General features: G+C 45.5%; 1 protein-coding gene across 7 annotated transcripts in view; it reads left to right on the top strand.

Annotated features, from left to right (window-relative positions):
• Positions 1–16,332, top strand: part of RFX1 (regulatory factor X1) — a 529,043-nt gene that overhangs the window by 93,137 nt on the left and 419,574 nt on the right. For all 7 annotated transcript variants that reach the window (XM_078685660.1, XM_078685656.1, XM_078685642.1 and 4 more), the window contains exons 3-4: positions 7,504–7,613; positions 10,344–10,439. In XM_078685660.1, coding sequence (XP_078541786.1) covers positions 7,504–7,613; positions 10,344–10,439 — 206 coding nt within the window. The remainder of the gene's footprint in view (positions 1–7,503; positions 7,614–10,343; positions 10,440–16,332) is intronic.

Here is a 16,332-nt window from a genome sequence, read left to right as displayed (position 1 = left end):
CTCCGCAACCCCCAGAACTGGTTTAGACCGGGCTCAGGGCCCCCTTGCACAAAGACTTCAAAGGACTTCAAAGACTTTCAGGGGTTTAAGGGAAGGACCCCTGACTACAGATGACCTGCCTCTGCGAAGAGCTTCGACAAGCCCGCCAACAGCTCTTAAAGGATCAGTTTAAGCAGATAGGGACTACCACACGAAGGCAAGCGGTGCTCGCCTGTTTGAATCCAGCAAATACCACACTGAACTGCAGATAGGTTAAGTTCCTGGCTATAATAGAGCAAAGGCTGCCAAAAACTGCAAAAATCGACGATCATCAACACAACCAACAAGCAAACAGTAACTAGGTTGCAAAGGGTGTATGCTGCCCTGGCTCCGGGAAAAGACTGCTAGATATTCATTTTGGGCCCTCCACTGTACGTTTTAAAGAAATGCTGATCTAAATGATCAAACTTTTTATTGTATTTTTATAAATTTTTAATGCAAAATGTTTGTACTGGTTTTAATTAACTATGCAATAAACTTACTTACTTACTTACTTACCCTGACTACAGAAGATTAGATTCTAAGATCCTACCATCAAGAAGGAACCTCCGCTGGAAGAAGGACTGCTGGAGAACTAAAGGAAGATTGCCTTGCTGTGTGCTCTAAGGGCTGACCTGTTCTGCTGTGCAACTGAAAGCTGAGGAGGAGAAAGGGACTTTGCTGTGTGCTGTGACCCTGCCTGCTTGAAACTGCTAAGACTTTACTGTGTGCTGTGTCTGCAACTGGAATCTCCAAGGGCCTGAGAAGAGCTGGCCTCCTGTTTTTCAACCCAGGAACATAAAGGTTGCTAAGGACTACAATACTGCTGTGTCCCCCTGAAACTGCTGTGGGTGGAGGAGATCGTGAAACTGCGGTGTGCAGTGTACATCGGGGACTGCTCGTCTAAGCCTTGCTGTTGTGCCCCGGATAGCGCGCTGGCTGCTCTCTGCTCTGATTGAGAGCGCCGCGCTGATTGCTGTCTGCCTTGCCCCGAGCTCGGCGTGTTCATCGACACGTGCTCGTGGGGGCCGAGGAGTTCTGAAGCTCCTCCAGCACAGCGCGGGTTAATTCCGCTTGCCCGCATCATCACCGCCGCGGGCCCGGGCCCTGAAATTGACCTCGAGGGTCTGATTGCATCCACGAAGGGGCCACGCTGTGATTGGCTGTGGTCGGAGGGCTCGGCAAAAGTGCCGCGACCGGATTGGTCGATTCCCCCAGAGCGGCGGTAGCGTCATCGGCGAGGCCGCGCTGCCATTGGTTGGCGGCCTCGCGTTCAGAGGGGCTCGTCACAGGAGCCGCGACGGGATTGGCTGCCTCAGCAGAAGCTCTGAAAGGGCCAAGGAATTGCCGGGATCACCGCCGGGACCGGGGAAGACTGACCCGACCTCGCCGAGGGACCCGGAGAAGTGCTCGAGCACCCGGCCTGCCGTCTCTGCTCCCAGCCGCTCCCCGAAGGATTGAGAGCGGGCGGAGAGCCTGCTGAGACCGGCCGGGCCCGAGCGCGAGTGAGCGCTCCCCAGCGAGGTACACCTGAGGCAGGAGAAGTGCCGGGGGAGGGAACAGGAGTCCCCCCGGCCCTCGGGTGAGACGCGCTTGTAGCGCTTAGGATTCTCAGCGGTAGGGGGTGATTCCTGTGGCACATGTTGGCATCCACCTTGTTTTCCTTGCTCGTTTTGAGAGCCCATTAAACCTAAATCAGTGACCATATTTTTGAAGGCTAATTTAAGTGACTTGAGACACTTTTTGGATATACGAACTTCCTGAAATTAAGTACCACCTTAAAGATTACCTGCAACCATTAAGATTAAGCGCAACATATTCTTGAAAAAGTGATTATCGTGCAAATGCTTTATTTACTTGCTGAAACTAGATAAAGATATATATTTTATTAAAATATAATTACCTGTGTGGTTTGTGGTGGATTGGGGATTATTGTTGTGTTAAGTGCAAATATTATCCAAATTGCCTTTGGTTAGCCTAGACTGCTCGTGCCATGCTACCTAGAGGGTGAGCAGGGGTTATCTCAGAGGGTTATTCCTTCACCCTGACTAGAAGCAAGGGTCCCTACTTGGTCTAAGGTACTTACCTCTGCCAACTAGAGACCCCCAGATCTAACACCTGTCATCCACCATTAGAGAGAACATATTAATGTAAGCACCAGACCATACCAATTCTTTCACCTCGCATGTTTCATGCCTGGCCAAATGTTCCCTTCCTGTGGGTAGCACACCCGCACCCAGTAATGGCAATGTCACTTCCTTACCTATTGCCCCGGCTCCAGCTGGCTCCGCCACCTTGTCTTTTCCATTGCTGCTTGCTGGCACCTCTTTGCTGCCGCCTGCAAAAGGAACCCCCCCTGTTGGTTGCAGGAGAGATGGAGCACCTGGCCCTTCAGCTGTTGCAATAATCTTCGCCACCATCTTTTTTGCCTCGGCCAAAGGGTCCTCCCCTACTTCCTTTGCCCCCACTGAAGTTGGCAACATCCCTCCTCTCCCTAACCAAGGGAGAACTGCAGCTATCTGTGCCACTAATTCCTGTGGGACCTGATTGATGTCTGCTGACGTTGTGACAGGCGTAGGGACCACTGGGGTAGGAACCGGAATCACTGGACTAGTAGTGGGCACCGCTGGGAATGATGTAGGGACCACTGGGCAAGGTGTAGGGACCACTGCTGGGACCGATGTCAATGGAACCCCTGTAGGAGCCCCTCCCACCTGAACTTCTCCCAAAAGGGTGGGCTGGCACGGGAACTAGCTCTTGATTCTTCCCTTTCCTGGGCCTAGCCCGCCTTGGGAGCGGATCCAGTTCACCCCTGGGTTTTGGGGGCACTATGGTTCGCTTAGGCCTCCCCCCCACCTCGCTCTGCCCTTCCACTCTTTCTCTGAGCTCTGCAAGGCTCTGCCCCAGTTTTTCTACCTTTCCCCATTTCCTATCCATTGTCACCATCCTACGCATCATGGACTCCATCATGTGTTCCATGCGGCAACGCTTCGCACTCCGCTTTGCTGGCCATAGCTCTTGAACCAAAAATGTAAGGTCACTTATAAACTGACAGGCAATAACACCGCGATCACAATGTTATCTTTACCTAAGTGATTTCTCTCACTGAGAGCCTCCCCACAATATTTGCCTGGCCTGGAAACCTGTCTAGGTCCTTACCTGAGCACTGTTGGGGGTACACAAACCGGCCGTAAGCACCACACAACTGGAGCCGCGCCACACCAGCTAACCTGGGTGTTGGATGAGTACTCTCCAGCCCGGTGGCCCACAGAAGCAGTGAAATGCAGGCCTGTCTGTGCCCTCTTTTGAGTGATGTCCTCATGCCCCCTCTGCTGCGCCGCGTCGCTGACTCTTTCGCACTTTGGACTCTGTAATCGTGACAATTTGATATTATTGATTTTTCACTTAATACCACTCTATAAATGCAAGCCCCCACACACATTACGAATAAATGTCGTCAAGAAACCTTTAAAAAAATGGTTAAAATTCTCAGCCAGACAACCGTTATAAATTCAGGTGACGCGCGAACGCTGTCCCACCCTACCAGCCAATTCTAGAATCAAGTACCCCTAGTTGTGGACCTCGCAGGTGGCACCGTAATCCCACCAAGTACGGTTGCAGCTTTTTATAACTTGCACTGAAATACAGCAGTTACTAGTTACTGTGTCCCTCAGAGTACGCAGGCCCTAAATGCCTGCCCCACCCCAAGCGATACAACTGACTGTCCAATGTGCCCTAATTAACCTCGTTTCCCTGATCATTCAGCTCCAAAACAGGTTAAAAACAACAATGTGTGTGAAGATTTGCACTGTACTTCAGCAAAATGGGAACAGCCCAAGACAATTTTTTTTCCTGGTGAGGCACGAAATCACAACCTCAAATCTGGCTCAGAGCGAGTACTGCGCCGCTAAAACAATTGCGCACTGGAGTTTACCTTTTGCCAAAATCCCGCTTCTCGAAAACACGGGTAGACTTTCCCCCGCATTTTGTCAGATTCGCAAGCCCGGCCAGACAAACCCCCCCCCTAGCGTACCTTCAGAGCGCGTGTGTGCGCCTTACTGCTCCCAGTGTCCAAGAAGGAATCCTCACGGTCTCGCCACCCTCTCTAAAACAAACATGCAATCGACGGCTGCCCCTCCTTCGTCGTCTACCGCCGCACGCTCTTTCTCGGCGAGTAGCACGCCGCTCCGGCACCAACCGAACCTTCAGTAGGCAAAAGAAAGGGAAAAAACCCAAGCCACACCACGACGCGATCCTGTCTCCGACTCCTCCGTCCACAGCGACCTGCAGAAAGGAGATAAAAGAAAAGAAAAAGAATTACAGCCTCCTGGAGGCTGGGGGGCTGGCCGTGGAGCGTGGGGTCAAAGAGGTAGACTCCCGTGCTCCCCGGCCTTTTAACCCCTCACTAGCCAAGCCGGTTCTAATTGGCCTGGCCGTAGCTCCCCCAGTGACCCGGAAGTGATTCAATCACTTCCGGGTCACTGAGGAAGTGACCAATCTGCGAGAAGGCGCGCCCGCCGCGTCATTGTGACGCGACGGGGCGCGTCCCACCACAGAATGCGGGTGGGGGCCGTTGCGCCCGCCATACTTGCAGCGGGGCCAATGCCGGCCCCACCTTTCTCGACTCCGCCTCTGTTCTACTGCAGGAAAGGCTGTTTAAGAAAGGCTTTTTTCAAACGTATCTGGATTGTTTAATGCATGAAATCACACCATCAAAAGGCAAATGGATCACTTTCAGGAAACCCAAGAGCTCAATTTACCCAAAGATAAGGTTTCAGTTGCAGCTGTGATGCGAAATACTTGTTGACTGATAACTATAGGGGGCAAATTGTTTGTATAGTCATACCTTTGTTGGCTATTACTTGTTGGGTTTTCACACAACAACTGTTACTAAAGTATGTCTGATGTCTCTTAAAGATATGCTCTGAGAGAAACCTTCAGTTCTGTGGGTGAATTTTCCAAGACTTGATTTTATAGGAAAAATAATTGCATACTTTGGTATGACTGGAATTGTTTGCGAGACAAACTATTCTTGTCTAACAAAGTAGATCACCAGTACGAAAAGACATGAATAAAATAGGATAGGGCTAAGTATCTATAATGACTACCCACTGTGCTGACACTGAGTGACTATTTTTTCCAGCATAGATAGATGGGCACTTTTCAGATATTAAAAACATACACTGTCCATCAATCAAATAGTATTATCAGTGACAAAAAATAGACATCTCTGTTCTTACGTTTGGTTTCCTCATTATGTATCTTGACTTTGACCTGAAATGTAAAAAAAATAATTTAAACTGTTAGATTTCAGTTCCCTTTCTAATTTTCGATTTCACCTGATTTGGCAACAGTTTCTATTCTAATCTGCACTGTCATCACAAAGTGTCCCTCTATGTCCATTTAGTTGTCTTCTCTTATGATTTCTTTTTTATTTCACAGTGCATCCCATACCATAAACCTATCTTCATCTATTTAAACTAAGTCAAAAATCAGTGTAGTTTCACCCGTCTCTAATGTGTGTAATTCCATTCCTGTGTTCTGTTAGTTCCTCTCTTTCACTATTTTGACTTATAAAAAGATGTCCGTATTTTTTCGGAACCTCTTTTGTATATGTCCCAGAAGTGTTCACCAGTTCCGTAATTCAGTTTAAGCTCTACAGCTGTCATTATGGTCCACAAATGTTTGAAGTCCACTTATCAAGTTAAAAGTTTCCCCTGCAGAAATACACCTGGTTTCTTTTGAATTTCCATAATAAACAAATGCCCGAGCAAACACTTCACTCAGTACAAGTCAAATTTCATAACACAATTCTTGTCTTTTTCTTGGTCTTTAATTTTCTTTCTCTTTAGTTACCCAGCCTGCCAACACGTGTTTTGTCGTGTAGGGTGTACCCGCCGACTTCATCAGGGCTGTGTTCCTGGAGTATCTCTTGTTTGAATCTCCAAGCCGGTTCTACTTCCATCCTGGCACAACTGCAAGGAAATCTCCCTTTCAATGCACCACGAATCTAGGTGACCCTTAAAATCCTTAGATTCACTTGTATACCACCTCTATATGGATATCCTTAACTTCCAATTGTTTCAATAAACTCATTAGTCCATGTGTATGTGACCCTCGTATCTGCCATTTTAAAAAGGATGCCACTAATCATCCCGGTCCACTCGTATCTTCCGCCAGTACAGCTTAAAGGTGGCAGATACGGGGGCCACATACGGACTACTGATTTTATTGAAACAATTGGAAGTTTTGGATATCCATATAGAGGTGTTACACAAGTGAACCTAAAGATTTTAAGGGTCACCCAGATTTGTGGTGCATTGAATGGGAGACTTCTTTGCAGTTGTGCCGGGACAGAAGTAGAATCGGCTTGGAGATTCAAACAAGAGATACTCTAGGAACACAGCCCTGATAAAGTTGTGGGGAACACCCTACATGACGAAACACGTGTTAGATGATGGCTGTGCAACCAAAGAGAGAGAAAATGATTAAAGACCAAGAAAAATACAAATATTTTGTTATGAAATTAGACTTGTACTGAGGGAAGTGTGTGCTCGGGCATTGGTTTATTATTGTGGCGGGATCCTTATGGTCTCATTTAAGGGGGTTGGGTGATTCCCCCTTCCTTTGGAGCACCACTACTGAGATAGACATAATATACTCACACCCGTTAACTATTGAGCACCAGTGTAACCCAGTGAATTATCACCCAAGAGAACTGAGCTATCTCTTGAATTTCCAGGTCAGCACTTTTTTCTGCCTGAGAGAATATGATCCCAATAGTTATAATCTTAGAATAACTCTTATTGTCTTGTCACCTGGTCAAAACGCAGAAAAACCTTTAAAAAAGTTTTCAATCTTCAAATGTTTTCCCCTTCCAATTAAAACCATCCCAAAAATGTTTACAAGCAGAGCATACAGCGAAAATACTGCCTGGCTCTTGACATTTCTTTTTACAGTCAGCTGTAATTATACTGACTTAGGTTGCCCACAAAGGAATCATATGTCAGTTCCTTTTTGTTTGCTTTATCAAGTATACCTGTAATTATCTACTGAGAAAAGAGGCAATAGTTTGAATCTGGAAAGCACTGTTGGAGAGTATTTATTAAAAGTAAATTGCATTTCCATCCTTTTCCACTTGTCAAGATTTCCAATGTATTTACGTATCTGATTATTTTTGTCTAGTGCTTATGCCAGCAATAAGTCATTTCAAAGCATTATAATTTCTGAGCTCATGCAAAGGAATGTGTTTTAAATCATGTGTTTGGTTATTATTATACTGCTCATGTCTTGTTGAATTCCTTGTGATAAGCATGAGATGTGTAACTGGAGGCGGAAGGGTAACCCAACAATGTTGCTGGTATTTGTGAATGTGATAGGGGTAACAGTAGTTGTATCAATTGTGCAGTAGGGTTAGGGGGGTGGCACACTTATATGTCATTCCACCATCAATTCTTCGTTTCCTCTGTTTTTCATTCAATTCAGATGGTGTCTTGAGGCCCAATGATGCCGTGTCAGAACACAGTCCTGGTACACCTCCTACCCAAGTGGGAGTGCCAACACAGGTGGTGCAGCATGTCCAAGCGGCTCAGCAGGTATAGAAAGAGGATGGCACTTTTGACAGATCAACAAAGTTCACTGTATCTAATAATGTTGGGCTCATTGTTACCCAAGTACCAAATGCTGCATGTTGAATCCTATACTATTTTTAAAAGATGGGAGAGGAGGCCAGGGGGGCGGGATTATTTCAACAGGTTAATCTAATGTGGCCATGGTTTTAACATTTACCATGTTTTCAATGTTTCATCCATCTTAAGGTAATTAAGAGTCTATTTCTTTTTGCATGATTGCTCTAGGTGCACAAGCATTGATTTATTTGATATTTTACTGCTGTGTTATCTATGCCTCCCTCCAACCCACAACCTGAATAGCTTTGGCGTTGTGGTTCATCCTCACCACTGAACGGAAGTGGCTGAAGAGTCCTAATTTGCCTTGACAGACATAGTAACTGGACTGCTTGGTTCTAGGAAAGCTTGGGTAGTTGCACCCTTGGAACCACCTACAATTCTCTTGACCAGGGAAAGGCTGTCACCTGCTACCAGCCTCTGGATTAAGCTAATTTACTGAAGACAGTTCTGTGAAAGGTGATGCGTGTGTACTGTTGTAGCTGGCTTCCTTGGCTTCATTCTGTTATTTCCCTGATCATCTAACTGCCAGTTTTAATGTTTTGGTGCACAGAGACTGCTTGTCCAAGCTGGTATCCAGCCAAAGGCCACTGCCCTCCCCTCTCTGCAGCTGGCTGGAGTGCAGGTATCCCTTCAAGTATGTGTCCCCTTTGTGTCCTCGAGCAGAGGGGGTCTCATCACATCAGCCTATTCTGTACAGTGAGAGTGCTCTGTTTCGCCTTTTGTTCAACATGCTCACTGCAAGCAGAGTCACTCTACAGCTCTTTGCACTGTATCCTCATTCTGTTATTGGTGTGGTCTCTGCATGTATGTTTTCTTTGTGCATGCTTGCTGTCTAGTGTTATACACTACCATATGCACATCTTGTCATGGATGGATTGTAAAATCATGATCCCAGACATATTGATATAGGTGTTCATGCTGGACCTGCTCAACGCTTTTAAACTAGAGGCAGCCAGGATCTTTTTAGCTGTCAACTTCTAAATGTTTAATAGACTGCAAGGGCAGTGGGGCTCTTGAATGTTGTATATATTTTGGTGAACACAAGGGACCTTCAATGTCACAAATCTAGTGGCGATTGAAGGGTTTCCTGACTGCTATGTACCCCTCGAAGGAGGAGGAAGTGCCTCTGAAGGTTTTATGCCCTGTGCATGGCAGCAGTCTCCTTCATTTTACATATTCAATAGACCGCAAAAGGGGCCATGAATGTTAAAATATTTCTGGAAGCTTTGCTAAATCCCTTATCTGCAGCAGAGATTTTCTGTGTTACATTGGCCAAGAAGAACGGCCCTTTGGGTTGGCAGTCTTCCATTGGCCAATTGCAAACGTGATATAGTTTATTTGTGATTACAGATGTGGCTGTGTGCAGGAATGAGAGTGGTAGTGAGCATCTTCAAGGATTTAAGATGGATTGCTATTGGAGTTGCAGTGCTCTTTCTCCATTTCCAGATATGGATTAGTTTAGGAGATTTGGGGCCAGATGTAGGTAATCTCAATTTACCTATTCTTAAATACCGAATCATAGCGATTCGGTATTTAAGAATAGGTAAATGGGATGTATGTCATTTTTCGTAAAAAATTACCGAATCGGTAAGTTTCAGTAATTACCAAATCGGTATTTACTGATTCGGTAATTGCCATTCATTCCTATGGGCCTCCAGCCCATAGGAATGAATGGCAATTACCGAATCTGTAAATACCGATTCGGTAAAAGGGGGAAAACATTGAAGGGTGGCAGGGTGTCACTTTGACACCCTGTTGAACCCCTCAATTGTGTATGGGTGCACGTGTGGCACACATACATGCCCTAAGGGCATGTATGTCTGCCACATCGCACTGTTGGAAAAGCAAAACAAATGCTTTTTCAAAGGTTTTCATTATTTACCACCAACTTGTAGTTGGTGGTAAATAACGAATCCTTAACTGAGAAATGCACCAACTTGAGTGCTCCCTACATCCTGGAATCGGTAATTTACCAAATCGGTATGTTAAGAATTCGGTATTTTTCCCTTATATATCCTTTTATCGTTTTTTTATCCTTAAATTACCGATTCGGTAAAATACCGAATCCTAAAAAAATGCCACCTACATCTAAAAAGCCCAATACCGGTCGGTAACGGCCGAAATTCGGTAATTTCGGCCGTTACCGACCGGTATTGGGCCACATTCATCTGGCCCTTGGAGTTTTACTAATCTTGGTACTTGAGTCTTAGAAATGGATGGATGTGAGTGCAGTCATATTCCCTTTGTTACATGCGAGAGTCTTTTTACACATGTGGTTACTTGTAGAAAAGCTAGTCCTGTTCCCCAAGGCTAAGATGTAGCTGGGTATAGGCCTGAGCATCTTACTTATTCATTCAAGGATGTGGTTGGATGTTGAAACAGCAGACATGTTCCCTCAATCACAAGTGTATGAGAGACAGTCTGGTTCCTCTTGTTGCAGATGTGGTTGGGTGTAATAGTCCACTTCTTTTAGCAACACAGTGATCAGGTGTAGGAGTTGACTGTCAGGTCCCCTCCTTGACAGATATCGATGTTTTAGACGTGGAAGTCTTTTTCCTAAGTTACAATTATAGTTGTGTGAAAGACCAACAAATATAATACCCCAATCACAGCCTTTTTGTATCTTCTCATTTTCAGCGACTCGTGGTACAGAGCACCTCGCAAGCCGGAAAGGGACCACAGGTGGCACTGGCTGTGCACACCATCCAGCAGCAGGTCCATTCACCTCCTGAGGTGGGTAAGAGCAGTGTCTGTGGTCTTGGTGGGCACCCCAGACATAACCTTCTGTATGATCTTCCTGTTTCTGAACTCTAGCTCCTAAGGTGGGCTTCCTTATTACTTTTTCTCCTACTACTCTGGCTCACAATAAGGCTTTACAGTAGGTTTCCAGTTATTTACCTGCTCTAGTCACTTCGTAATAGCAAAAAATATACAGTACGAGAACATAGAATGGAGATTAGGCTGCAGCTGTATTTCACATGCTTTCAGTCTTCCTTGCTGTCTACCACTTGCACATTCTCAGCCGACTCCCCTCTGTTTCAGCTATCCTTCTCCTTATTTCACATGTCATTGCACAGGACACATGGCATGTTTCCCTTGGCCTCCCATCACACTTACCATCACAAAATACATCAGTGGCAAATCTTCTACAACCACACATCTCCTCTATGCGTGTAATGACATTTCTGGCATCTGTTTCCAATCAGAGTGGTACTTTGGTGCCGAAAAAAACCTTAGGTCAGCAGGTAGAACAATAAAACAAAAACAATTACGAGAAATAAGGTGGGGCAAGGGAGGCGTGGGAGTAGGAGGATGGGTAAAAGGCATGGGGCTGTAGGGAAAATCTGTCCTCCATTTGAATTAAGATTGCATAATACCACAAAACCGCTGACAATTGCATGCTCCAGGCAGATGTTAAATCTACCCCAAATCGATAGACCAATTGAATTATAGATATAAATCTACAGCTTATTGACGTTGATCTTTTGCTACCCAAACGGTTTTTGGGATATTCCCTTTTGTAAGCTGTAACTCTTAAAGTGGGATGCCAGACTTGAAGTTACCCAGCACATGGCAAGATGTTATAGCGCAATCCCAGGACATTGAGGCCTGGATCAGCGCAATCTATTAAAGGTCACTTGGTGCCATTACAACGTCCATAAACCCTGTCAGGTCTTCTTTCTGGTATCCTAGTTTCTAAATGTCTGCTATTTGGAAAGAAAATACTTGTTTTAAAGTAAATCTACTTCAAAATGGAGGCATTTGCCTAACAGGAAGTGTCACAAATACCCACACCACCAGACTAATCCAGTACACCAGCAGACTAATCCAGTTGAAGGTCTATGGAAAATGAAAACTGAAGCAGGCACAGTCCAAACAATTGTCTTGGAAACGAAGAACAATTTTAAGGATTCAGTTATTGCCTTAGGGTTCATTTACCATCCTAGAAGAAGCAAGAGGGCTACCTAAACCAGCATCCAAGGAAAAGCTATTTCAAAGAAGATGGAGGTCAACCTCTGCAGCGCTAAAGAAGACCCCCTGTAGGCCACCATTGTCTTCTGGTTTGACCTTTTAATATGAGGGAAGGGCAGAAGCATAACACCACATCTTCGAGCATGGAAAAATATAGTGAAAGACATATGGGTGCTAGATGTTCCACAAAGTGCATCCAAATTCGAATTCTGGAATTCTTGGCCAGACATTCTACGCAATGCACAACATACCAGTTCAGGGGAGGTAGTTCCCCCATGGAGCAGTTTCCACCATAGAATTCAGAGCAGTCTACCTAAATCTGTACTTTTCATTCATCCAGTTTCGGTCCTTGTTGATATAGATAAGGCAACAGCAATGTATGATCTCAGCTAGCAGGAACAAGATTGCACGTTTTTGTGAAAGCGTTTTAGATCATCTGTTATGGACTCTGAACATCAACAACTTAGTGGTATTTTTAGCAGATCTGCAGGGTACCAAGGCAGATGAGCAGAGTAGATCTCTGCAAGAGAAGCATGCATGGTTTAAAGCAATATGGTGGTGATTGTTTTATAAAATGTGTTTTCGACAGCAAACAACAGAGAATGGTGGCTCTTTACTTCCAGAATAACAGAACTCAAGTTAAACGAATCCCATGTTGAAAGACTAGTCAGGAAAATATCTGAATGCCTCTCCACTGGTTCTACTGTTGCAGCACAAAATGATGATTCTGACTGCTAGTAGTAGAAAGTTTATTGTGATGGTAAGAGAAAAAGACAATGCAGTAAAAATTAACATTTTTCCTCCATATTGCTCCCTCCTGCGTTGTCACAATTGGCTCCCTGCATTCTCGTTTCCACCACCAGGGGGCTGAATTGTGGGGCTCTCCAGTGTTCTAATAAGCTTCCAGACCCTCCCCTTCATGGATATACTGACTTCCAGTCATTTGGATTCTACTTGCAAATTGGCATCCATTCCCAAACTGTGCCGGGTTTTATGAAAGCCAGCCTGCTCGTGCTTGAAGCCAGCCTGCTCATGTTTGACACTCCATTACCTAGAATTCCCTTCTCACTGCTTCATCTCCACCCTGCATGCCAAGGATGGGTGGACGAATTCAGCTCAGCTGTGGCTGGCTGCTGCTAGCCTGATCACACCACATGCTTGTGATTACTGCGAGCTCTTTTAAGCCCCAGCTCCCTTCAGTCCAGGGTTGGTCACTGTAGCTGTGTTCCGGTGAGACTGATCCTTGTTTGCTGAGCTTTTGATATTCCTTCATTCCTGAGCTATAGTTAATCCTTGTTCCTTGATTCTTGAGCTCTAGCTATTCCTTGTGGCTGAATTAGCACTGCCTGCAGTGCTATCTTCTTCCCTGAATTCCTGAGCTGTAGTTATTCTTTGTTCCTGTTCCTGGGCTTGAGCTATTTCTTGTACCTGATTTGCACTGATTGCAGTGCTCTCTTAAATCCTTGTTTCCTGAGCTGTAGCTATTTCCTGTTTCGTTGAACTAGCACTGCCTGCAGTGCTACCTTGATTCCTGAAGCTTTAGTAATTCTCTATTCCTAAACCAGCACTGCCTGCAGTGCTACCTTGACCCGTGAGCTTTAGTAATTCCATGTTCCTGAACTAGCACTGCCTGCAGTGCTACAGTGACTCCTGAAACTTAGCTCACTTCTTGTTCCTGCCCCAGCACTGCCTTCAATGCTACTTTGTTTTCTTGATTCCTGACCCTGCACTATTCTAGTATACCCTTGTAGCCTCCCCTTCTGTATATCCTTTTCCAGTCCCTGCCTTTCTTCCCATTTCCTTGGTTCCAGTTCCTAGTTTGATGTCTTTCTATTCCTGCTGTCTTGCTTCTAATTACCTTGTATGTTTGTTCCTTGCTTTCTGCTAAGTGTGTCCTGTAATTTCCTTCCTTTCCTATTAAGCACTCCTCCTTGCTGGCTCTTTGTCTATTGTGCTTGTGTTTAGTTCTACCCCCTTGCTGTTACGGTCTTGTGTGTTCCTGTTTGATCGCCAGGATCCGTGGGCACAGCTGACAACCTAAGTGGTGTTTCTTGTTCACTGTGAGTATTGTCTTTGAGTTACATTTATAACATGACCATAGGTATCAGCTCCACAGACCCTGCTTTTCCATGCATATCCTATGTGTGGGTATTTACAGTCAGTATCTGTAACAGCAATTGTGGGTGAGGAACTTACTGAGCTTAAGTCTTACCATGTGGAGCTCCAGAGTGCTTTACCCCACATTCCCTTTTTTGTTAATGTTGTTTTATATAAATGTCTTGCATATCTGTCCTGTGTGTAGTTTTTCTGAATGCTAAATCACCTCTGAGGGCCTGTCCTTTCTGAGCCTCAACTCTCTTATTCTCTTGTGCAGAGCTTCCTCTGAGGATTCCCTTTCGCCTTTGACTCACTGTGTGATATAAGGCAGCTCTGTACCCAGTATTCTCCAGTATTGGGGTGTTTTTCATAGATTCACATGCTTGAATATTCCTCGTCGTCGAAGTGGGAGTACCACGGTACATAACATAGCAATGTAGCAATAACATAAGTATATATACATATAAGAAAGAAAAAACAATAGAATTGTTCTGGATAGACAAGTTGTCCCTTCTATAACATATCACAGTCATTATGTTTTGGTCCAAACTCCATTCAATCAGGCGTCAACACCCTCTTAGAATGTTCTCCTCTGAGGCTCAGGCCCTCAGATTTTCTACCGCACATCATATGAAGGGAGTCTCCCTGAGCTCAGCTCAGTTTTCGTCTCATTTCTTCTCAGAAAGTCAACTTTATGATGTCTACCACCAAGAAGTCCCTCTTCAGACCTTGTGGAACCTGTGGAAAACAGAGACTTCATTCTGAAGACCCTCATAAAAAGTGTATATATTGCCTATATCCTGAACACCAGGTAAAGGGTTGTAAAATATGTAGAACCTTCTCTCAGAAGACTCTGAAGGACAGAGAAGGGCGTCTCCTTCTGTGGCTACAGAAGTTGAAGACTTCAGAGAACCCTCTCTCAGATGTGGAGAGTGTGTCATCAGTCAAGACTTCTTCATCATTGAAGAGAACCAGTGAGTATCAAAAGGTTTCTCCAAAACCTAAAGTGGTGAAGAAACATCATGTGGATAAGCCCACTATTCAACCTTCAACTTCAAAAGGGGTGAGTTCTCCCCCTCAGAGTCTTTCTGCACTTTTTTCGCCCCGAGATCTGACTCTCGGGCGTCAAAGACTCCATCTGCGCAGTTTTTACCTCAGAATCTGCCTATCTCCTCAACGAGCTCGTCGTCGCTTCCCCCGTCGACGAGAGCTGCCGCGTCGCGTCTACGTCGACGACTTTAACATCAACGTCTATGAAGCCGGCTGATCCTGTCATCGGCATCTTCACCGTCGACGTTTGTATCCGTTAAGGTGAGGCCTATTTCATCTACGGTGCCTTTGACCTTGTCGAAGGTGTCAAGCCAGCAGAAGAAGAAGATTTAGTCGACGCGCACTTCGTCGTCGATGATGGCTTCGTAGGCGGTGGCTTCGTCGGTAGTGGCTTCGTCGGCAGTGGCTTCGTCGGCGGTGGCTTCGTCGGCGGTGGCTTTTTTCGACGGTGGCTTCATCGGCGGTGACTTCGTCGGCGGTGGCTTCGTCTGCAGTGGCTTCGTCTGCAGTGGCTTCGTCTGCAGTGGCTGCGTCGACGGAGGCTGCGTTGACAGTGGCTGCGTTGACGGTGCGTCTATCGTCAATAGTGACAGCAACAACTGCTTCCATGGATCTGGTACCATTGAAATCTTCAAGCTCTTTACTTCAATGGCGACATTCCTCTTTGGATACACTAATGCCAATTCAAACTCCTTCTCAACCTCCAGCTGAGTTATTTTCTTCTGATGATGAGGAATCTGAGGATGATGAAAGATTTCGGGCTGCTCGCAGTCCCTCTGAGCTTCTTATAAAAATTCAGGACTCTGATGATGAGGACCTACAAGAAGAAGAAGTTTTTTTACTTGTGACACGCAACCCGTTCCGGAACATCCTACGGCACAGATGCCTTGAACTCTTATTTCCAACCTCCAATTCATGCTGGATGATTACTACCTCTGTTTTCCAAGTTCAGTACAGGCCTCTCCAGCGCCTCAAGCGCCTCTTCAACCTCCTCCTAATAGAGAATCAGTTGCTACACCTTCTGCGTCGACGACCAAGGATCAACATCAGGATGCTCCTCAGGTCATGGAGGAGGACAATGACGATAATGATGATGACAGGGAAGAGGGTGAGCTGGATGACAGATCCTTTCTTTCTGAATGGGACAACTATCAGATTCAAACACCTTTCTCCCACTCCAGCTCCTCTGGAATCTCCACCAGTGGACATAGGTGGTTTTCATTTACTCATGGAAAGAGCGGCAAAAAGATTCCAACTTCCTATGACAACAAGAGAGGAAGATTGTTTCTTATATGATTTTAAAGATCAGCCTCAGAAACCAGTTAGTTCAATTCCCATCATCGATTTTATCTGGCAAGAAGGGCTCAAGCTCATGCAAAACCCCAATTCAATTCCAGCTGTTCTACAGAGGCTGGATAAGAAGTACAAAGCCCTTACAAATTCACCTGCTTGTCTCGTTTCTCAAACAAAGCCTGATTCCATTATTACCCAGGCAGCACAACGTCGG

Source organism: Lissotriton helveticus, chromosome 1_1 (assembly GCF_964261635.1).
Source record: "Lissotriton helveticus chromosome 1_1, aLisHel1.1, whole genome shotgun sequence".
Lineage (NCBI taxonomy): Eukaryota > Metazoa > Chordata > Amphibia > Caudata > Salamandridae > Lissotriton > Lissotriton helveticus.
This window is presented reverse-complemented; position numbering and strand designations above follow the sequence as displayed.